We start from the raw sequence: 24,042 nt of genomic DNA, 5'->3' as shown, positions 1-24,042 counted from the left end.
GAGCCTCTCAGCCTAGCTACTAATTTAAATGATTTTCCAAAGTACCATTAATGAAATTGCACAATTGTTTTCTAATTCTTGTGACCCTCAACAAAATATTGGGAATGCCGACACCAAAGAGGATGTTTCTTCTCCAGATTCAAAGTTCAATATTCAGAAAATTACAGAAAATGAAGTAGAAAATATAATCTCTAAATTAAGAAGTTCTAAAGCAAGGGATGAGTTTGGATTTGATACCAATTTCTTGAAGCATTATAAATCTTGTTTTTTGGTGCCTGTGACCCATCTTATTAATTTATCAATGACGCAGGCAGTCGTTCCTCTGAGTTGGAAGGTGGCAAAAGTTACACCAATTTATAAATCGGGTGATAAAACAGACCCTGCTAATTAGCATACTTCCTATCTTTTCAAAGATAGCAGAAACGTGGGTTGTTAACTCTATCATCAAACATCTTAATGACTCCAATCCGGGTTTGCACCCTATGCAATTCGGATTTCGCACTCTTCATTCAACTGAAACGGTTGTCTGTGTTTTTGTTGAGAGAGTGAAATCTTACTTAGACAAGAGCAGTTATGTTGCGGCTGTTTTTCTTGATTTCAAGCGTGCATTTGACACTGTGAATCATCTTAAGCTCTTGTCTAGACTGTCGACATTTTACTTTAGTAATCACACTGTTAAATGGATACAGTCTTATCTATCAGATAGAAAACAATGCGTGCAAATAAAGAATAGCAAGTCATCCTATCTTTACTGTACACAAGGTGTCCCCCAGGGTTCAATTCTAGGCCCCCTGTTATTTTCACTTTATGTAAATGCCTTGCCTAATGTGTGCAAAAATGTGGACACGATTATGTATGCCGATGATACGGTAATTTTTACACAAGCCAAAACTGCTGATGATGCAGCCCATCAGCTTTCACTGGAATTACATGATTTACAAAAATGGCTGAATGACTCATGCTTGTGCCTTAATTTTAAAAAGACTGTATCAATGTTTTTTAGTAAACCTAAAACAACCGTGGCTGCAGTAAAAGTCTGCTTGGGTGCACAAGAATTAATTAATGTTGAGGAATTTAAGTATTTGGGAGTGCTACTAGACTCTAAATTATCCTTTAAAAAACACATTAAAAAAGTAGTGAAAACTGTAAATGTTAATATACAGAACTTCAGACATATCTGCACATCATTAACAGACACAGCAGCGATTACATTCCTGCTCTCTATGATACCGGCTCATATTGAATACTGTATTACAAGTTGGTCCTATACAAGCTCTGCTGCTATTGGGCCAATTGAAGTATGCTACAAAAGAGCATTGAAAATATTAGATAAAAAACCTTTTTCATATCACCATTGTCAAATTTTAGAAAAATACAAGTTTTTAAATTTTACTAATTTCAAATTATTTAAATCTGCCTGTCTAATATACAAAGTTATACATGGTCTGGCGCCTCGACCAATGAGTGATTTTATTAAACAAAAGTCTAGCAGTGTTGTCGGGTCTCGACTGACTCGAGCCACTGTTAGAGGTGATTGTGAACTGGCACTCAGACGGAGCACCTTTTCACAGATGCTCTGTCATATCAGGGAGTGAGCTTCTGGAATAGTCTTCCACTGTCAGTGAGGGAAAGTACAAGTCTACCCATCTTTATGAGTCACCTAAAAGGGCGGCTGAGGGACACACAAACATGTAATCATGTTTAATAATCATGTTTTATATTGGACGGGAAAAAGATTTAGTGTATTACAAAAAGGGAAACAACTGTTAGTGCAATGGGTGAACGCAATATCACGACGGTCAGGGCATGTACAATACTGGGGTTTGTGCAATATAATTGATGTGTTTCTGTTATTGTTATCTATACTGTCCTCTGTGTCCACTCTCCTTGTCATTGTTTGTTCTAGTATAATGTGATCACTGTTTTTGTCCTTGTCACATGACCTGTAAATAGTGTCTCTGTATGTTTTTACTAACTTGTGTTTAACACCAACCTGCCAGAGGGTCTGCAGATGGAAATTAGCCCAAGGCTATAATCTGGCATATTTACATTTGTTAAAATGTTCATTAATATGTATTGCCCCTTTTTCTAAAAAATAAATAAATAAAATAAAGGATCGACAAACGATAGATGGATGGCTGAAAGATAAATCAGAATCAGAGTTGCAGTGTTACACGCCTCTTTGCAGCTACTCTCCACCCCCAAAACTCCATTCCCTTTAAAACCGTGTCAGCTCCCAAACCACCAAAAAAAACAAAGTAAGAAAAAAAAACAATTTAAACCTAAAAATTGACAAAAGGCTATTCTATTCTATTCTATTCTATTCAGTTCTAGAAAGAACAATATAGTGTCCACAACTCCAATAAAACACTGAAATGCAGATTAATAAGCATTAGGTCTCTCTCTTCTAAGTCCTATTAGTACATGAACTAATACTTGTTATTAATCAATAAATTGATTTACTCTGCCTTACAGAAACCTGGTTACTGTGTGATGACTGAATCAACAGCCCTGTGTTATACTAACTGTCAGAGTCCTCAAAGCACAGGCTGAGTGGCGGTGTGGCAGCAACCTTCCACTCCAGCTTGTTAATCAACCAAAGACCCAGACAGAGACATTTAATCTGTTATTAGACTCAATTGGCTTCTCTCAAAATGTAAAAGAACCAATCAACCACTTTAATCACACTCTACTTCCTGTTCTGACATAATACATAGAAACTAAAAATTTGACAGTGTTTCGTGAAAACTGTATTTTTAATCCTTAAATTCAAGTTATTGAATTGAGAAAAAAAGAATTAAGACGGACTTTTGCGAGATCTCTCAAAACTAACTCGGGATCTCGCAAAACTTTTGCGATCTCGCAAAAGTTTTAGCCGCATTCTTCGGAGGCCGCCAGCTCGAAGCCAACCGGGAGGTCGAGGCACGATGTGCCGGGAAAGCGGTGTTCCTCCCGGCTGTAGTAGGTCTCGACCTCCCGTTAGCTTCGAGATGGTGGGTGTCAGATCTCCGAAAACGTCGGAGCACTTTTGCAAATATGTGATGTCTTGTAAACAGAGCAGATATCTGACGTTTACACAAAATGGCTTGCATTTGTATAGCGCCTTACTCAGTCCCTAAGGACCCCAAAGCGCTTTTCAGTCATTCAATCAATCACACATACATTCACACACTGTGGTGGCTCAGGTGGCAGAGCAGGTCAGCCACTAATCAGAAGGTCGGTGGTTCGATCCCAGGCTGCCTCCTGGCTGCATGCCAAATATCTTTGGGCAAGATACTAACCCGTGTTTGCCTACTGGTGGTGGTCAGAGGGCCCGGTGGCGCCAGTGTCCGCAGCCTCGCCTCTGTCAGTGCACCGCAGGGTGGCTGTGGCTACAACATAGCTGCCATCACCAGTGGGTGTTTACACAACTACATTCACGCCTCAAAATATCTTAAACGTTTATTTTGTGACCCAGAAAGAGTAATATTACAACTAAGTAGATGCCGCCATTGTTGGAATTCAACTTTTGCGAGATCCCAAGTTTGTTTTGAGAGATCTCGCAAAAGTTCATCATAATTTTTTTTCTCCCATGTCCCCTGCGGGGCTCCGTAGTTAATACATTGAATCATTAGTTATTAATCTCTGTCTCTCTTCCACAGCTGTCTTTATGCTGTCTTCCTTCTCTCACCCCAACTGGTCGCAGCAGATGTTGTATGTTATGTTGAAAATTGAATTGATGAATCAATTATTGATGGTTGACGTATGGATGAATGGAACAAATGACGGATGGATGTTGATAAATGGATGAAAGGTTGAGAGAGGGAGGAATAATGGATAGATGAATGACAGATGATACAAGATTGGATTATTGCTGATGGATGGTTGAATGACCGATGAATAGATGAAGGATGGAAAAATGATGGATGAATGCTGACCTTTTACTTCCTTTCTCAGTGACTGTCATGAATCCACCAGCTGGTCTGAGGGCAGGTCCAAAACCAGTTCCTCTACCAGCTCACCTGAGGCCTTAATCACATGTAAAGAAGGCTCCACTAAGGAAATGGGGCTTACTCAAGAGGGGGAGGGGCCGAAGAGATCCAGCAGGTCCAGCAGGTGAGATGACCTCATCAAGACGTATTGGCAGTCAGACCTGAGCTTTCCAGTCCACCCATCACTACAAATCAAAAGTTATTAGGAATCAGAGAAGAGAGGCTTTTCAGGAGAAACTGTTAAATGCTCAGTTTCTGTGGCAGATCTGCCATCTGATTCTACCCGGGAACTCAATGCAGTGTTGAAGTCTTTATTTTCAGCATCTAAATGAATGTTAAAGTCACCTACTATAATCTGAAGTGAAACCTGTAGCCAAGTATGAACAATTTGTTGATCAAATATTGATCCATGTCCTCTGTTATGTTACGCGTAATGCACTTTCCCGCTAACCCCTAACCCTAACCCCCTTCCCGCCACGCCGTGCAAAGCTCTGTGACGTACCAAAAGAAACAAAGTTCAACCACACGATGAAGGAAAACATTCAGTTTTTCACCCAGGGACCTCCAGAGACTTTTCAAAGGCTCTGTGGGGGGAGGACGCACTCTCACTAGTCGGGATAGTTACAAAGCCTTCTTCTTCATGAACGAGCAATACATTTTATTAAAATACAACGCAGACTATGGTACAGGATATAGAGTCAGAAAGATACATGTTTTGACATGGAACAGGCGAATGTAGAGCGCAGCGGCCAGCACAGCAAAAGTTTGGCCCTTGGCTCCAGTGAGCGGTTAGCGCAGCGCACGCCACGTCATTTTTACCCAGCTCTTTCAGTTTTTTATATTTTGGTGTATTTCTATAGTATTGATTATTATTCTAGATTAAGTTCAGTGTCTGTCTGTTTCTTGTTTCCTGTTTTACTTTGGAGGTTCGTGTCTGGTGTCAGTGCGTTCGGTTTATGTTTCCCCTGTCTCGTCAGCTGTGATTTCTCCCAGGTGTGTTCCCCTCCTGTCTCTCATCCCTTGATTACTGTATTACTGTATTTTAGCCCTGTGTTTCCTTTGTTCCCTGTCGCGTTGTTAATGTCTACTCACCCTCAATCTATGCTCTGTGTTTCGGTCCCTGTTTATCTGCCTGTTAGTTTATATTTTCCCAGTGTAGTTAGTCTGCTGTTTATCTGCAACCTGCAAATAAAGCTGTTTACTTTGAGTTCAACTTCGCCTCACTGAATCCTGCATTTTGGGTCCTTCCTCCCTGTAACCTGAAGTGAATGCGACAGAGGTTCCATGCCCAAATTTAACTTAAGCGCCAGCAAGGCGTCAGTAAAGTTTTGTTCAGCCCCAGAGTCAATCAGAGCTCTAAGGGATTGAGTCTTGAGTTTCACTGTTAATTTTGCTGCAATCATGAGACGTGGAGGAGACCATGAACAGGAGACCTCGCTCACCCGTACTCTCTTTTCTACTGGTGGGTGCGGTCTTTTGGCAGAGCCGGACAAACAGTGGCAACATGGCCCTTGCAGCCGGAGTAAAATCACTCCCCGGCCCACAACCACTGATGCCACTCCTCGGGTGAGAGTCTGGAACAACCCAGTTGGATGGGTTGTTCGCTCTCTTCCACACTGTCCGACACCTGATTGCCTCCGCTACCAGTCGCGCCTCCCCCCAGCGCCATCTCCGTGCAACCCAGAGGCCTCTGGGTAATGTACAGGGTGGGCCATTTATATGGATACACCGTAATAACATGGGAATGGTTGGTGATATTGAAGTCCTGTTTGTGGCACATTAGTATATGTGAGGGGGCAAACTCCTCAAGATGGGCGGTGACCATGGCGGCCATTTAGAAGTCGGCTATCTTGGATACAACTTTTGTTTTTTCAATAGGAAGAGAGTCACGTGACACATCAAACTTATTGGTAATGTCACAAGAAAAACAATGGTGTGCTTGGTTTCAACGTAACTTTATTCTTTCATGAGTTATTTACAAGTTTCTCTTTGTTCACAGCCATTGACACGTCGAAGAGGTTAACACGTGAGGATCGAAATTGTGTTGATATCTGGTGAACGCAGTAACCAGGTCATTGCAGCAGATTTCAATGCATGACACCCTACGAGACCACCCATCTCCCATGCTACAGTTAGCAAACTGCTTGCTAAGTTTCGTGAAACTGGTTCAGTGTTGGATTTGCCAAAATGTGGACGCAAGAAAACTCACTAATGAAGAAACATCAGTGGCTGTCCTAGCTTCATTCAGCAAGAGCCCACAGCGTAGCACTCGCCGCATGTCACTGGAGAGTGGGATTAGTCAAACATCCCTCCGGCGGATGTTAGCTACTCACAAATGGCACCCTTACAAACTCCAGCTACTGCAGCATCTCAGCGAGGATGACCCAGATCAGCGCACAGAATTTGCAGAATGGGCAAAACAAAAATTGGAACAGGACCCTCAGTTCACGCAGAAGATTTTGTTCAGTGATGAGGCAAACTTTTATGTGAATGGTGAAGTTAACAAACAAAACCACCGCTATTGGTCTGACACTAACCTACACTGGATGGATCCCTCCAAGACTGTTGGACCAACAAAAGTGATGGTATATGGGGTACAACGATAGTGGGTCCATTCTTCATCAATGGAAACCTCAAGGCCACTGGATATTTGAAATTGCTACATGATGATGTGTTTCCCTCTTTATGCACTGAAGCTGGCACGTTCCCTGAGTTTTTGCAGCAAGATGGTCAATGACCTGGTTACTGCGTTCACCAGATATCAACACAATTTCGATCCGGTCCTCACGTGTTAACCTCTTCGACATGTCAATGGCTGTGAACAAAGAGAAACTTGTAAATAACTCATGAAAGAATAAAGTTGCGTTGAAACCAAGCACACCATTGTTTTTCTTGTGACATTACCAATAAGTCTGATATGTCACATGGCCCTCTTCCTATTGAAGAAACAAAAGTTCTATCCAAGATGGCCGACTTCTAAATGGCCACCATGGTCACCACCCATCTTGAGGTGTTTGCCCCCTCACATATACTAATGTGCCACAAACAGGACTTTAATATCACCAACCATTCCCATGTTATTACGGTGTATCCATATAAATGGCCCACCCTGTAGTTTCCAGCTCCCTGATGCACCTGTAGACACTCGTCCACCTTCACACACAGTGTAATCACATCAGAAAGACTTTTAGGCACCTCCCTCATCACCAATGTTTCCTCTAAGCTGCGCACGTGCGCAATTGCACACTGCTGGCACGCTCTATGCGCACAGAAAATCTGCGTTGCGCACACAAAAAAAAAAATCTCACCTGAATTGAAATTAAAATTAAAACAATTCTGTTTTGTAGTGTCAGTCAGTGACTGGCTGCTCCCGTATGCCACCTTAGCCCATAGTCCAGCCAATGATGCGATTCACATTCGTATATACAGTACGCAGCCAATCAACGTGGTTGACAGGCTCTGACAGCGTCCTTATGTGCCGACACCGGTGTTTTAGCAAAGCGGCTGATGTGGAGTGAAGCCACGTTAATGACAACGTGTACAACCATTGGAGATGTGAGCAGGACAGACGGAACAACTGATGGACAAAGTGTGGACTTTATACCAGTTTTTAAATTGTGTTGATCGGCCACGTGAAACCAGAGTTGTCATTTAAAAAATCTGCAATGTTTGGTTTCCTTCCTGAATACTGTCGTTGTTTATATTTACTGCGGGAAGAAACGGTAAAAACTGCGTTTTATAAGGAAAATGCTCGAAAGCCTGTGAGCAAAAACAAACCCCCCTCTCTCTTTCCTATTCGACCAAAAATGCACCATGTCGACCAATCAAAAAATGATATGGCAACGTGGCATCTAGTTGTTAAGAAACGGGGGGAAGTTTTAAGAGTGACGGCGGTGTTTTGAGATGTGAGAGATTTGCGACGTTTAGCGCAAATCTTGTGTAGTTAGTGTGTAGTTAGTGTGTCCCCCACATTGGACAATCGGACCATCTCTCCCTGTTCCTCACACCTCGGTATTCACCACTCATCCAACGTGTGAAACCTGCTGTGAGGACAATTAAAGTGTGGCCAGAGGGGACAGACGCAGTGCTCCAGGACAGATTTAAAAACACAGACTGGAATATGTTCACCCACACAGACCTGGACCAGTACGCCTCATCTGTACTGGATTACATCTCCAAAACCACAGACAGTGTCACCACCCAGAAACGGATCACCATGTACCCCAACCAGAAGCCTTGGATGAACCGGGATGTTCGTCTCCTCCTGAAGGCCCGCAACACTGCCTTTAGGTCAGGAGATGCACACGCCTACAGTACAGCCAGGGCTAATCTAAAGAAGGGCATCAAAAAAGCCAAACACCATTACAAAAAGAAGGTAGAAGAACACTTCTCCAACTACAACCCCCGACGCAATCTGGCAAGGACTCCAGACCATCACAGACTACAGGACCACCAAACCCTCCCCCGCATCCTCTGATGTCTCCTTCCTCAACGAGCTCAACAACTTTTATGCTCGTTTTGAGCGAGGGAACCCCACAACCACAACCAAAGCAGACATGACGCCAGACCACCAACCTATGACTCTCTCCCCCACCGATGTAGGAGCGGTGCTGAGCAGGATCAATGTCCACAAGGCTGCAGGCCCTGATGGCATCCCCGGGCGTGTTCTCAGAGCGTGTTCTGGGGAGCTTGCAGGAGTGCTCACAGACATATTCAATCTGTCCTTGGCCCACGCTGTGGTACCGGCCTGCTTCAAATCCACCTCCATCGTCCCGATACCCAAAAACTCCAACCCATCTTGCCTCAATGATTACCGCCCAGTAGCACTCACCCCCATCATCACTAAGTGCTTAGAGCGACTGGTCCTAGCACACTTCAAATCCTGTCTCCCCCCCACCCTGGACCCCCACCAATTCGCATACCGCCGGAACAGGAGCACAGAGGATGCAGTCTCCATCGCAATGCACTCTGTCCTCTCACACCTGGACAACAACAACACCTACGCCAGAATGCTGTTTATAGACTTCAGTTCAGCATTCAATACAATCCACCCCTCACAACTCATCAGGAAACTGACAGACCTGGGTATCAGCTCCCTCATCTGCAAATGGTTACTGGACTTCCTGACCAACCGCCCCCAACATGTCCGGCTGGATAACCGCTGCTCATCTACCATCACAATGAACACCGGTGTACCACAAGGCTGTGTGATGAGCCCTTTCCTCTACTCCCTCTTCACGCACGACTGCAGACCTGCTGATGGTTCCAACACCATCATTAAGTTTGCAGATGACACCACGGTGATTGGCCTCATCAGTGACAACGATGAGGCCGCCTACAGGGAGGAGGTGGATCGTCTGGCTGAGTGGTGCGACAGAAACAACCTGCTGCTTAACACCGAGAAGACCAAGGAGCTCATCGTGGACTACAGGAGGAATGCTGACCCACATCCACCCATCCACATTAAGGGGACGGCTGTGGAGCGTGTGAGCAGCTTCAAGTTCCTGGGAGTCCACATCTCCGAGGATCTCACCTGGACGACCAACTGCTCCAAGCTGGTCAAGAAGGCTCACCAGCGCCTCTTCTTCTTGAGGACTCTGAGGAAGAACCACCTGTCCTCAGACATCCTGGTGAACTTCTATCGCTGCACCATCGAGAGCATCCTGACCAACTGTATAACAGTCTGGTATGGGAACTGCTCTGCCTCGGACCGGAAGGCGTTGCAGAGGGTCGTGAAAACTGCCCAGCGCATCGCCGGAGCACCACTTCCTGCCATAAAAGACATCTACAGGAAGCGGTGTCTGAAAAGGGCTGGGAAAATCATCAAAGACCCCAGTCACCCATCACATGGACTCTTCACCCTCCTGCCCTCTGGGAGGCGCTACAGGAGCCTCCGGACTAAGACCACCAGGTACCGGAACAGCTTCTTCCTCACAGCTGTCAGACTCCTGAACTCTGCCTCCTGACATCTGACCCACGTTAAACTCATGGACTGAACATACACACACCCACAATGGACAACTGTACCCTCAAACACAATAATAACATGGACTGAACCACCACTCACAACCACCAGCACTTTATATAGCCTCTGTAGGAATTATATCTCACTTATCTTAACTGCACTACTGTATAGCTCTGTGTAAATAATCATTCTGTACATTCGATAATCTTTAATCCTACAACTGTTTACAACTTGCATAGTTCCCATTTCTGTATAACTGTATATCTCAGATTTCTGTAAAGTTATTTATTTCATATTCTGTATAGTTTTTCATATTTATATCCTGTTCATATCCTGTACATAGCTTGTACTCACTACAGCCTGTACATACTTATAGTTATAGAATATTCACAACATACTTCATACCGTGTACATTATAACATACCATAATAGACCCATTTCTGTAATATACTCACATATCTATATTATTGCTAATATATATTGTAATATATCTATATCACTAAAGCACTTCTGGATGGATGCAAACTGCATTTCGTTGCCCTGTACCTGTGCATGTGCAATGACAATAAAGTTGAATTCTATTCTATTCTATTCTATTCTATTCTATTCTAGTTAGTGTGTAGTGTAGTCAACAGTGTTGTTGTGTGTCAGAACAATGAGGCGACTGCTGAGTGTCACAGGTGTTACAGCAGTGACACATCTGCTGCTGTCAGGCCTGCAGGTATCAGGCTGTTGTTCTCCTTCATCTCATAGTGGACAGAAATTATTTTTTGGAGCGACACAAATAATTTGTGCGGCATCAGATTTGATGCAGAACAGCTGATTGTTCTGTAAATAGTTTGAAATGTTTATTTAAAAATGCACTGGCTGCATTTAAAACTTTGTTGTTTGCCAAACGGAGTTACTTTTTTGAGGAGTAACTATATAATTATTTGCCCAACATTGGTCATTATATGCTGTATTTTGCAGACAGAGTTACAGACTCTCTCCCAGACCACAGACTCATAATACAAGAGCTTTATGAAAAAAAGAAAGAAAAAGAAAGTTGTGTTTTCGAAATTGGAGTTCAAGTTATTTTTACTTCCAACAGTGTTAACATGCTACACAGGCCAATGGCTAGATTTTTTTTTTAACATTTTCATTGTAAGTGGGCTAAAGCAGTTTAAAAGTAGTCTAACATAAACGCTGTAATTTGATCATTATCTTATCTTATCTTATCTTATCTTATTTTAATAAACCATGTAACTTGGATGGATTAGATGACCATGACCACAGTGACCACAGTGCACACGTCTGCTGTTGCTCACAGTGGTCCAAGGGATGCTCAGGGAGTTTGTGTGTTCGCTCAGACACATGAAACATTAGAGGGAACATTGCTCATCACTAATTCATTCTTCAGCTCATCACAAACATTATTCAGCAGGGTATCAATGCCGACTGTCCCCATCCGGTTTCCTCAGCCAATATCCAAAACTGGAGTCCGCTGAGTCCATGCCATCGTTATTGTTACGGTTCAACAGTGAGGACTCAAGCGCGGGACTCCTGAATCAGCTGTACACAATCATTTATTTACAGGATCCAGCTTGTGTATTTACAGGAAGTGCAGGGCAGTGCTATATTTATTTAAGCTCCGGGGAAATCCAAGGGGGTGGTCATGCGTTCTCCAAACTCTCCACACTCACGGCCACAGGTTCACTCGTCCACACTCGACACCAAGAATCACACAGGGAGGGAATCCAGGAGGTCTGTAGACAGGGAGACGAGGATTAGTTACACAGTTCACTTCCAAACACTTGACTTAGCTTAGCTGTAGACTTGACTTTCACTAACGCGTGGCAGACAACGATCCAGCGAAGAACAGCAGTCACCTCCTGGCTTAAATGCTGGCCACCCTGGCTCAGGTGTTTCCTCTCACGAGGGCGTGAACCCACAATGAGTTCTGTCCCGGCGATAGAGAAGAGGAGAGAGAGAGAGAGAGAGAGTGGAAGTTGGAGTTAATATCATATCTGTTATTAACCTCTGTCTCTCTTCCACAGCATGTCTTTATCCTGTCTTCCTTCTCTCACCCCAACCAATCACAGCAGATGGCCCCGCCCCTCCCTGAGCCTGGTTCTGCCGGAGGTTTCTTCCTGTTAAAAGGGAGTTTTTCCTTCCCACCGTTGCCAAAGTGCTGCTCATAGGGGGTCATATGATTGTTGGGTTTTTCTCTGTATCTATGAAGCGCCTTGAGGCGATTTATGTTGTGATTTGGCGCTATATAAATAAAATTGAATTGAATTGAGAGAAAGATCAGCTGGACACTGACTCCTGGCCGTGACACTTATCATATGTTCGACACATCCGTCTGAAGCTCCTTCTGACCTCTCACAGCAAACATCACATCTGTATGTTCTCTCTCATTTTCTTCATTCGTCAGCTCCTAAAAATACTCCTGCCACCTTGTAAACACAAACTGTTCACCCATGAGGGTTAGGGTTTTCTTTCTATCTCTGTCCTGCTGCACATCTTTTCCAGCTCGATTGCTCTGCATATCCAGTCAGTACAAGTCTTCTTCTCTTTCCTTAGTGTCCGGTTTCACGTTGCCACCTCTGCGGTACGCCTAACCTCCCAGTACTTCTGCCTACTTCATCTCCCTCACTATCCCACTATTTCTGTGACGGCCCTTTCCTTTGAATACTTTCCTGTGCTTCCTGATTTTTGCACAAAGTCTCCTTTTTCCTCTGTCCAGAGGAAACACCAGACACCATCCCAGTCCCAGTACTACCAAATTCTCTTCTACCTGACAGCCAGGCTGTGGGCCATGCACACTGACAACATTCAACATCAAGCCTTCGATTTCCAGCTTCAAACTCATTGTCCTGTCGGACACTCTTCATCTTCACTCGCTCTTCCTCACCATGGTAGAACAGCTTCAGTCTGCCTCCTGTGCACCTGGCCTTACTTCCCTTCCACCTGGACTCCTGCACACATAAGATATCTATCTTCTTTCTCTCCATCATACCAGCCTTCTCTCTCTTTGCATTTAGTCTGTCTCACTGCCTCCTCACATGCCTTCTCCTCTTACTTTGTCATTGGCTAACAGCAGCAGTGTTTCTATGAGCATCCCGTTAGCCATCGTTGTTAACCCAGCGCTGACTGCTCCGATATGCAAATCTCAGTTTTGGTGATCCGCAGGTTTGATTTGGCAAAGATGCCCTTCCTGAAGCAGCCCTCCCCATGTAGTGCCAGGCTGGGGTCCAGCACTAGAATTACACTAGCTTGGCCCCTTAAAGAAGCATTGGGACAGATTGCTTTTCAGGTTCTGATTCTTTAAACTGATTAAATCACAGCTCACTAATCAACAATAAACTTCTCCTGCAGATTCAGCTGTGTTCCAATAAAAGATGTTGGCGTGAAGCAATTTGATGTCACTGCAGGTGAACAGGTGAGGCTCATTTCTTTGTCATTCATTAATTATTAGTAATGTATTCATGAAAAGGCCCCAGTTCAAATGTAAGATTGGATTTAATAACATGTTTATTGTTCTACATCTGTCAATTCAATTCAATTCAATTTTATTTATATAGCGCCAAATCACAACATAAGTCGCCTCAAGGCGCTTCATAGATACAGAGAAAAACCCAACAATCATATGACCCCCTATGAGCAAGCACTTTGGCGACAGTGGGAAGGAAAAACTCCCTTTTAACAGGAAGAAACCTCCGGCAGAACCAGGCTCAGGGAGGGGCGGGGCCATCTGCTGTGATTGGTTGGGGTGAGAGAAGGAAGACAGGATAAAGACATGCTGTGGAAGAGAGACAGAGGTTAATAACAGATATGATCCAATGCAGAGAGGTCTGTTAACACATAGTGAGTGAGAAAGGTGACTGGAAAGGAAAAACCCAATGCATCATGGGAATCCCCTGGCAGCCTATGTCTATTGCAGCATAACTAAGGGAGGATTCAGGGTCACCTGGTCCAGCCCTAACTATATGCTTTAGCAAAAAGGAAAGTTTGAAGCCTGATCTTGAAAGTAGAGATAGTGTCTGTCTCCCGAATCCAAACTGGAAGCTGGTTCCACAGAAGAGGGGCCTGAAAACTGAAGGCTCTGCCTCCCATTCTACTTTTAAATACTCTAGGAACAACAAGTAGGCCTGCAGAGCGAGAGCGAAGTGCTCTAATAGGGTGATATGGTACTACAAGGTCATTAAGATAAGAAGGGGCCTGATTATTTAAGACCTTGTATGTGAGGAGCAGGATTTTGAATTCAATTCTGGACTTAACAGGAAGCCAATGAAGGGAAGCCAAAACAGGAGAAATCTGCTCTCTCTTTCTAGTCCCTGTCAGGACTCTTGCTGCAGCATTTTGGATTAGCTGAAGGCTTTTCAGTGAGTTTTTAGGACTTCCTGATAATAATGAATTACAGTCGTCCAGCCTGGAAGTAATAAATGCATGAACTAGTTTTTCAGCGTCACTCTGAGACAGGATATTTCTAACTTTAGAGATGTTGCGCAAATGGAAGAAAGCAGTCTTACATATTTGTTTAATATGTGCGTTGAAGGACATGTCCTGGTCAAAAATGACTCCAAGGTTCCTCACAGCGTTACTGGAGGCCAAGGTAATGCCATCCAGAGTAAGAATCTGCTTAGATACCATATTTCTAAGATTTTCAGGGCCGAGTACAATAACCTCAGTTTTATCTGAATGAAGAAGCAGAAAGTTAGCGGCCATCCAGGTCTTTATGTCTTTAAGACATTCCTGCAGTTTAACTCATTGGTGTGTGTTATCTGGCTTCATGGACAGATAGAGCTGGGTGTCATCAGCATAGCAGTGTAAATGTATGCTATGTCTTCTAATGATGCTGCCTAAGGGAAGCATGTATAATGTAAACAGAATTGGTCCTAGCACTGAACCCTGTGGAACTCCATAATTAACCTCAGTGTGTGAAGAGGACTCTCCATTTACATGCACAAACTGGAGTCTATTAGATAGATATGATACAAACCACTGCAGTGCAGTACCTGTAATACCTACAGCATGTTCTAATCGCTCTAATAGGATATTATGGTCGACAGTATCGAATGCTGCACTAAGGTCTAGCAGGACAAGCACAGAGATGAGTCCACTGTCAGAGGCCATAAGAAGATAGTTGGTTGGTGTTACTAAGGCTGCTCCTGTCGTATCATCATAATGATCATCATCTCTGGTTAATTATTAGAAACAGGTTGAAGCACAACCTGTTAAACTTTCCCATAAACACATGTTGAAGGTAACCCAGGTAGCAAGATGACATTGAATTGATGTTTGTCTGAATTATCATTATGGTTGAAACCTCAATGAATCAGCATTAAAATACTAATGAAACCTGATGATATCATAGTCATGACACTAGAATAACACTGATTCATAGTTGTCCCATTATAATTGATTGCTGATCTATTTAGTTGACTAGGTGACACAATCAGGTTGAAAACTCCATCCATCCAACCATCCAATTGCTTCTACGTCTCTGCGGCCGCATCGTGGAGCAGCAGCCCAAGCAGAGAAGCCCAGACCCTCCCTCTCCCTAGGCACTTCCGCTAGATTGTCCGGGGGAACGCAGAGATATAGTCTCTCCAGTGTGTCCAGTGTGAGTTTAGAGTGTCTAGAAGAGAGTATATCTCTTCTAGACGAGAGTATATCTCATCTAAACACTATATCGACCGGTAAATCAAGCGCTTCGCTTTTACAATCAGCTCTCTCTTCACCTCGACAGACCGGTACAGTGTCTGCATCACTGCAGCTGCAGCACCAATCCGTCTGTCAATCTCCTGCTTCCCTCACTCGTGAACAAGATCCCGAGATCCTTAAACTCCTCCACTTGGGGCAGCAACTGTTCCCTGACCTGGAATGGGCACTCCACCCATTTTTTTTTTTTTTTGTGTCCCGTTTGGATCTTTAGCATCAGAATTGTTGTCTTAAGGCCAAGAAAGATGCCAAGCGGATTTATTTTACCAAGTGGATCATCATGGCCTTGCCATATTGGTCCATTTGATTGACCTTTATTATAATTATGAATTTATTTTATTTTCAGTTGCTACAAACGGGACAGACATGACTGGGGGATAGGACAGGGAGAAAGAATGAAAGAAAGAGAGGGAGAGAAAGAAAACCAAAGGGGAGAAGAGACGGTGAGAAGGGGAGAAGAAAGAAAAAAAAAAAAAGAAAAAAAACACCTGGGTCACCTGTATGGAGAAAAAAAACAGAAGAGAAAGCAAACAACAAAGAGCAACATAATAAGAAAAAGCACCATCACAATAAACTAGCTAGCAGTAGATATCAGTAGATACTAAATAATAAACGATATTGTGCAGCACGCAAGATAGACAGCGCACAATGTGCTTTGAGGCAGCAGCCAAGAAAGCTGTAGTCCGCGTCTGTGAATACCCGTGTGTACACCTGTGTGCACACCTGTGTGGATCAGCATGCTTGCATTCCAAAGGTTTCTCCATATAACGATCTGCTAGGGAGTGTGGGGAGCCACAGCCCCGTCCTCCAGGGCATGAAGCAGGTATGGAGGAGATCAAAACTCCAGACATCCAGAGGCCCCCAGAACACAAGAGACCAAGGAAGACCAACAGAGGGGCAGCCGCGCCACTGTCCCAGAAAGAGCTGAGGAGAGTCCCAGATGAGGGCTCACTCAGCAGCCGCAGAGCAGAAGCCAGGGGGAGTTGCAGTGACGCGCCCGTGAGCTCCGCCGGCAGCCAGCTGTGCCTGAGTGACCGAGCCCCAGGCCGAGAGGCCGGGGGCACCCCACCTCCGAAGTGGCCCGAGCGAGCCCCAGCCTCCAGGCCCCGATAAGCGGCTGCCAAGGAGTGAGCCGGTGTGTACCTGGACGCCCACCCCCGGACACAAAGAACCACCAACGCACCGATACCTGAGGGAGTCCGCCACTGGCAGGGGAAGTGGTGGTAGGGGGAGATAGGCCTCCAAACCTCCCTCCACCCGCTCATTGTAGTGTTGATGCATGTGTGTTCTAAGGTGCATTTAAAACCCAGGAGGGCATGGAGCTACCTGCCAGAGAGCAGCAGGAGCACATAGTCCCTCCTGCTAGCCCTCAATGTCTACGTGTATTTAAAATTGAGAGGTGGGCAACGATGCCAGGGGTGGGGTGTACACCCTGATGGTAATTTGGAGTCCGTGTATCGTGCCCACCCCCAAGATCCTATATGTATGTGTAATGAGAGTGTGAGTAATGTGAATGTCTAAGTTGTGGGATAAAATTGAGGCAGAGGCAGAGGGGGGGGGGGGGGGGTAGCCTCCTCTGCACCCTGGTGACATACCCCTACTCCAAGGCCCTGCATGTGTGGGTGGTTGTGGTGGAGCGGGAAGAGGGAGGCAGCTGGAGATGGAGAGGGAAGGAAGGGAGGGGCAGGTGACCCCTCCCTAGGGCCAGCTCCCCCGCTGACCCCAGTAGGCACCCCCATACTCCGCGACCTGCCAGGGAAAGGGGGCCCAGGCCCATCCAGACTGGGGCCCAGCGCCGCAGCGCCCCCCGGCCCCACAGAGCCCGGGACAGTCCACCCAACCCCACCACAGAGAAAACTGCACCCACCCCACCATCCACTCATCTTCCAGACTACATGAGACAATAGACGCCCAGGCTGAGATCTTCCTCCACCTCTCCTGTATCTCCCCCTCCTGCAGAGAGTTCCTGAGGAGAGGAAAGCTCCACCCATTTTCAGGTGAGACCCATGGCCTCAGATTTGGAGGTGCTGATTTTCATTTCCACCGCTTCACACTTGTCTGTGAACCACTCCAGTGCGAGCTGGAGGCCATCACCTGATAAAGCCAACAGAATCACTTTGTCTGCACAAAGCAGAGATGAGATTCTGAGATTCTGCCACTTGGTTACGCCTAGAAATTCTTTCCGTAAAAATTATGAACAGAATCGGTGAAAAAGGCAGCCCTGGCGGAGCCCACCAGGAACGAGTCCGACTTATGGTGTTTCCAGTTTTCGTTGACTGCAACTTTACCCTGACCTCTGACCAACTTTATTTTCATTCTAACAACCAATCCCTCATCTCTCAGCCCATCAGAGTCCCTGGTGTTCCTCCTCCGTCTCCATGGAGATGTCTGACCCACACGATGTCACGTGACATGTTGTACGGGATTTTGTTTCGCTGTTCTCAGCTGCCCTCGGACCACCTGCCCCCACGTATCAACAGCACGCTACCACCCACCATCTGCAGAAAACTGCCACTGCCGCTACAGAGGAGTGAGTACCTGTTCTCTGACTTTTAGAATGCAAGTCAATGTCAGCACTCACCTGCCTTCCTCCACAGGTAACCGCTCTTACTCTGACAGCTTATTGGCTCTGAGGTCTGGAGTTAAACACATGCCGCTCCCACGAGCTTCATCACAGCTGGACTGGCTTCACCTGGAGAGCACTCAAGCCTTCAGAGGTAACAGTCACTGCACTCAAACTTATCAAACTCCTGGATGGAAGGAGGATTAAATTATGATGAGGCTTTCTTGTCTCGTTGGGACAGATTTAGATAGACTGTTTCTTCTCTACTCTGACACTCAAAGCGCTTTACACAACTTGCCTCAGTTGCACAATACCTTTTTTCTATGTAAATGCTTTCTATCTAACATTTACACATGTTCATACTCCGATGGATGCAACAGAGAGCAAATTGGGGTTAATATCTTGCCCAAAGACATAGACTGGAGCAGATGGGCATCGAACCTCCAGCCTTGCGATTAGTAGGTGACCTGCTATATCTCCTGAGCTCTAGCCACCTTAGTTAGTCTCTAACCTCCAGATTCCATCCAATTCAGTTTTATTTATACAGCGCCAAATCACAACAAGGAGACAGTAGACCCTACAATAATAGATGCAGAGACAAACCCAACAATCGTATGATCCCCTATGAGCAGCACTTTGGCGACAGTGGGAAGGAAAAACTCCCTTTTAACAGGAAGAAACCTCCGGCAGAACCAGGCTCAGGGAGGGGCGGGGCCATCTGCTGCGACTGGGTGGGGTGAGAGAAGGAAGACAGGATAAAGACATGCTGTGGAAGAGAGACAGAGGTTAATAACAGATATGATTCAATGCAGAGAGGTCTGTTAATACATAGTGAGTGAAGGAGAAACAGTGCCTGTTCTTTGCTCCCAGCGCTATTGAAAACTGATTTTAAGGTCCTTAAATGTGTCGCGTTTCTGACCTGGTAATGATGCACACTCCCAGAGGTCAGTGAGGTCAACTGAGCAGGGCTCCTGGTTTCACCGAGGAGCAGATTAAAGCTCAGAGATCAGTTAGGACCTCAGCAACCCTCAGCATCCTCCAAACCGTCTGGAAACTAATTTACGGAGATGGCAGAAGGGGTGGACCACTTCGAGCTGATAGGCAGGAAACAGGAACTCAAATAACTGCTTGTTACAGGCAAAATTACTTAAGGACCGCCTCCTGTGGTCACATGACTCACCGTTGGTCACATCTGGTTTGTTGTTTGTCTGTTGTTGCGAAGCCGCCACCCTCTCTTAGTTAGCTGGTTGTTCACCTGTTCACAGCGGACATCAATCAGACACAACGCACACTGGGGGTGACATCACAGAGCTCCGCCCTGGAGGACAGGTGAGACACCTCATTTATTTTCCGTGTAATATTGCTGACATCACAGTGACATCACGGCTCCCCTTCCCTCAGTGACATCACAGCCTGCTCCCTCTCAGGTGAAGTCCTCCAACTGGAAGAGATTCTTCAGCAGCTGCAGCTCGACCTGCTAAAGGTAAAGCGCATTAAACTGATGTCATGGAGGCAAGCGGATGACATCATCGCATTGACTTGTGTCCATGTTGTGTTCAGGAGCAGCGGGACAAAGCTGTGCTGCAGCAGCAGGTGCTGAGCCTCCGTCAGGAAAACCACCGCCTGCAGGAGGAGAGTCACATCAGGAGGTTCGCTGCCTGGATGCTGTGCCAGGATTCGTTACCATAGTAACACCACTAGCATTTACTGAACAGTCAGCACTGTGTCACATGACTCGCAGCGGATCGTGGTGACGACGAAGAGTTTGAACCGTGAGCAGAACAATCGAACAGCACGAAGCAGCACGCTGAATGAAGATGAGGTGATCTGATGGGATCAGTCACAGCTCGGCTGACCGGTCTCGTCAGTCCTCTTCGGCTACCTAGAAGTAGGCGGAGCCTCTCTATGATTCTTGCTGTTATTTGTTTTCACACAGAGGCGCAGTGAGTTAGTCGCAGCAGGAGCTGACCTCCGTGCGCCTCCACCTCTGTCAGCTGGCGACGATGAGCTTTTACTAAACGCCTCAGCGCAGATGTTTAAGGATGTTTTCTCTTCAGACTGTGGATCATACAGATGTGTGATCCAAGCTGAATCAGCTGATACAGAATTAGCTGATTTATCCAAAACTCTTCTTTCATGTGCAAAGAGATCCTGCTCTCTTTCTGCTGTTACGTGTCTTTATTTTTATAAAGGTTTACATCAGAATTTACTTTTTTGGCCTAGTTTTCCTGGAGATGATGTGATTAATACTGTAAGTACAGCAGCATTCACAGATAGAAGGTTCTTACTCAGAAACATTTTCATCAGGTCGATCGTTTTTATATCTGTATATAAAAAATATGTATTTCATTTGGTCAGCAATGAGCAGCCTGAGGAGGCGCTGTGAAGCCGCATGTGTTTAAGCTGGCTGCAGGCCTGATGTGGATGAAGGTGAGCAAAGGTAAACGTGTAGTGGGCCCTGAGCGGTCACATGACCGAGCCTCCGGGTCTGTGGACTTCATACACTCGGTGGGGCTTCAGGAGGAGCTGCCAATCAGCTGCCAGAGGCCGCCCCCTGGTGGAAGCAGCTGTGTAATAAAAACTCAGTTTGTTCACCATGGCAACAGTAAATCTTTACACTTTATTTCTCTGATCATATTAAACATTGGAAACAGTGATGTCACCAATCAATAATCAATACTGTCAGATTTGGAGTCAGCTGCAGATCAGGTGTGTGAGCGTGCTCAGTAGCGAGTCGAGAACCCGTGGATCTCCACTTTGGAAATGTCTCGCTCGTCGGAGAACACGGCTCGATCAATTCGGGAACTCGGACTGCCGACGCTCTTCAGCCAGTGCTTCCTGAGGAAGAGGAGGAGGAAGAAGAGTGCAGTTAGTACATTCGGGTATTTCTCAGTGACCTCTGACCCCACAGTGAATAAAGAAACACTGCGCTCCTCTTCATCACAATGAGGTCACCTGACAGAGACACAGTCCACGCCACTGGCATCACTTAGTAGGAGGGGCTTAATTGTGTTTAAACTCCATCCTCATTAAAGAGTTCAGGTTATATCACAGGACAGTTACAACACGAGTGGGAGGAGTCATTTCACAAACTACACACTGACACCTCTTTAGCCCCTCCCATCACACCAGTGAGTGACAGAGTTGTGGCATAAAGAGTTTAAGGACCTGCTTGATTTTAATGTAAACGTCTGATGTCACAGATGTGACAGGTGAGAGTCATGTGATCGTATCAGAGCGCTTCACTGCCACACACAAGTAGTTTAGGAGAACTGTGGCCCTGCCTCTCCGAGTATGCTCCTGCAGCTCCTTGCTCCTCAGTCCTCCTCCTGCTCTGACTGTGAGGTCATAGCCAGGTCATAGGAGGAGGCAAATGAGGACAGCACAGACCTGCAAAGCATTATGGGAGCTGTAATACTGCACTGACATTTTCAAATAAAAATCCATTAAAGGATATATCTGTGTGTGTGTGTGTGTGTGTGTGTGTGTGTGTGTTCGGAGGCTCTGATTGGTCAGCCAGACTCACATGTCACTGACTTTGTCCCACGGTCCCTGGACCTGACCAATCACAGTGCCCTGTCTGGTGTTTTTCACCCAGCCGCTGAGCCCCAGACTGCGCCCGTGATCCTCCGTGTACTGGCACACATTCACAGGTGTGTGCGTTTAGTCATGTGACACGTTTCCATGGTACATCCTGATCAAAAACAGCAGTAATGTGAAGGAAAAGAGGAAGCTCACCATCCTGAAGCACACTCCTGAACATGGAGAACAAACACAGGGTCAGCGAGTAAAACCTCAAAAAACACACAAACTCGCCGTCACGTGTCAGGCGACCTACCCTGCACGTTCCCGAAGACCTCAAAGTCCACGGAGACGAGTCTGTTTTCAGCCATGATGGCGTGAAGGAGACAAAGTAAAAGCACACACGGAATCATGTTTGCGCAGCGAGATATTTTTATCTCTGATATTTAAACCAATCTCAGAAGCCTTCAAAATAAAAGCATCACTCTTGACTGGTCACAGTCATGGTGATCTTTATTTTGAAGGGCATTCACAATGTAGTTATACTACAGAATACTTCCAACAAAGTAAAATTCACAGTTCCATGACTTCCTCGCTGTCATGAAACAGTGAAGCTGCTTCCTGTCCAAACATCAGGAAGTAACTGTGTAAACATGACCACGCCCACGCCACTGAACGTGACGGCTTGGACAGGTGAGGACTGGTGACGCTGGGCCAGAATAAAAACACACGGCTTGTTTCTCGTCAGTCTGATTTTATTCAAAGACTTGTGAGTCACAGACAAACAGGCCAATGAGAGGAGGGGGCAGAGCTTCAACATCTCAGGTGTCACTCAACCTTGGTCTTCTTCACAGCGCCAGGTAACTTATCCTGCAGACTGAAAACAGACACAGGACGCTTGTCAGCTGCTTGTCTGGACAGAATAATGTGAACACCTGCAGATTAGAGGTGGGCTCATCTGTGTTAACGTGGAAACTGAACATGGATGATCAATCAGCAACCCGACTGTGGACTTTAACTATAGACAGGTCACAAGCACATTAGGAACAGACAGTATGAACACACTGAGCATGCTCAGTTCAGTCCGACTCTTCATAAAGGTAGAACAGAGCTCACCTGGTTCAATTAAGACAGACACTGAGTTTAGATCTGAGGTCAGCATGTGCACAGGTGAGACAGACGGCAGTTACCTGTGGACCATGGACACCTGAGACAAACATTACAAACCCCAGTGGTGCTGCAGAAATGAAGGTCAGATTCTCACCTCTGACCTCAGTGAGGCATTTAGATCAGAGTTGACCTTCGGTGAGGCCAAACATGATGAACACCTGATTACCCGTGACCTCACCTCTGCAGAGTTTCCTCCAGTTTGAGCCGAACAGCCTCAACGTGACGATCGATCTGAGCCTGAACACAGAAACACTCTGAGCTAAGCACGGAGCAAACTGGGCAGAAGACAGGGACACCAGGTGTGTCTTTACCTTCTTCTTCTGGTAGATCAACGGTGTAGTGAAGAAAATGATGTCAGCTGCACACAGAGAGACAACCAATCGGAGATCAGAAAGACTGATATTTAACTCGCTCAGAGGGAAACAAACTCACCAAGGATCAAGATGGTGACGCCATTGAACACGGCACCAACGTACGTCATCACCCAGGTGACGGCTGCCAGCTGGAACACGTAGAACAAAGACATGGACCAAACACACAAACAATACACAAAATTCAGTTTTATTTATAAGGCATCAAATCACAACAGTCTCAAGGTAAAGACCCTAAATAATACAGAGAAAAACCAACAATCATATGACGCCCTGTGAGCAAGCGCTTTGGCGACAGTGGGAAGGAAAAACTCCCTTTTGCTCTAATAGGGTGATATGGTACTACAAGGTCATTAAGATAAGATGGGGCCTGATTATTTAAGACCTTGTATGTGAGGAGCAGGATTCTGAATTCTGGATTTAACAGGAAGCCAAAACAGGAGAAATCTGCTCTCTCTTTCTAGTCCCTGTCAGGACTCTGGGTTTTTAGGGTCGAGTACAGTAACCTCAGCTTTATCTGAATTTAGACATTCCTGCAGTTTAAGTGCTTGGTGTGTGTTATCTGGCCTCGTGGATAGATAAAGTTGAGAATACACACAACAAACAAACACACAGAATAAAAACACACGCTGACCTTCAGGGAGTCGACCAGGTCTTCCACCAGTAACAGCCTCCTTGTTTGATTACTGAACCAGTTCAAGTGGATCAGAAACTGGTCAGCGAGCTGCCGAACTGACTCTGAGGACACGGAAATGTCCCTCTCCAACAGAGACC

The 24,042-nt window shown here is 45.6% G+C and overlaps 3 protein-coding genes and 1 long non-coding RNA gene across 15 annotated transcripts in view; 1 reads left to right on the top strand and 3 right to left on the bottom strand.

The window, feature by feature from the left end:
• The window catches only part of LOC101486976 (signal-induced proliferation-associated 1-like protein 2), a 41,080-nt gene extending 19,421 nt beyond the window's left edge, over nt 1–21,659 (top strand). For 4 of the 8 annotated variants that reach the window (XM_076885347.1, XM_004574007.4, XM_012915638.4 and 1 more), the window contains 7 exons: nt 3,937–4,095; nt 13,297–13,360; nt 17,986–18,172; nt 18,240–18,359; nt 19,471–19,534; nt 19,607–19,688; nt 19,766–21,659. In XM_076885347.1, coding sequence (XP_076741462.1) covers nt 3,937–4,095; nt 13,297–13,360; nt 17,986–18,172; nt 18,240–18,359; nt 19,471–19,534; nt 19,607–19,688; nt 19,766–19,894 — 805 coding nt within the window. In that variant the 3' untranslated portion in view covers nt 19,895–21,659. The other 4 variants (XR_013099067.1, XM_076885348.1, XM_076885349.1 and 1 more) reach the window with 4 other exon arrangements.
• LOC143419083 (uncharacterized) lies at nt 11,308–11,983 on the bottom strand. Its single transcript, XR_013099068.1, has 2 exons — nt 11,767–11,983; nt 11,308–11,681 (listed from the first exon to the last, which is right to left on the bottom strand). It is a non-coding gene; the product is annotated as an uncharacterized LOC143419083 (long non-coding RNA).
• On the bottom strand, nt 20,807–22,347 carry LOC101465362 (acylphosphatase-2). The gene is made up of 4 exons (XM_004574020.5): nt 22,044–22,347; nt 21,944–21,960; nt 21,732–21,841; nt 20,807–21,043 (listed from the first exon to the last, which is right to left on the bottom strand). The coding sequence occupies exons 1-4, from the start codon at nt 22,138–22,140 to the stop codon at nt 20,929–20,931; spliced, it is 339 nt and encodes a 112-aa protein (XP_004574077.1). The 5' UTR covers nt 22,141–22,347; the 3' UTR covers nt 20,807–20,928.
• Nucleotides 22,348–22,461: 114 nt separating this feature from the next.
• The window catches only part of LOC101487749 (reticulon-3-B), a 10,375-nt gene continuing 8,794 nt past the window's right edge, over nt 22,462–24,042 (bottom strand). For 3 of the 5 annotated variants that reach the window (XM_023154195.3, XM_023154197.3, XM_023154196.3), the window contains exons 5-10: nt 23,903–24,041; nt 23,330–23,399; nt 23,209–23,255; nt 23,076–23,134; nt 22,844–22,934; nt 22,462–22,604 (exon numbers count right to left, since the gene is read on the bottom strand). In XM_023154195.3, coding sequence (XP_023009963.3) covers nt 22,883–22,934; nt 23,076–23,134; nt 23,209–23,255; nt 23,330–23,399; nt 23,903–24,041 — 367 coding nt within the window. In that variant the 3' untranslated portion in view covers nt 22,462–22,604; nt 22,844–22,882. The other 2 variants (XM_004574019.4, XM_023154198.3) reach the window with 2 other exon arrangements.

The sequence above is a fragment of the Maylandia zebra genome, linkage group LG6 (genome assembly GCF_041146795.1).
Source record: "Maylandia zebra isolate NMK-2024a linkage group LG6, Mzebra_GT3a, whole genome shotgun sequence".
NCBI classification, from domain to species: Eukaryota; Metazoa; Chordata; class Actinopteri; order Cichliformes; family Cichlidae; genus Maylandia; species Maylandia zebra.
This window is presented reverse-complemented; position numbering and strand designations above follow the sequence as displayed.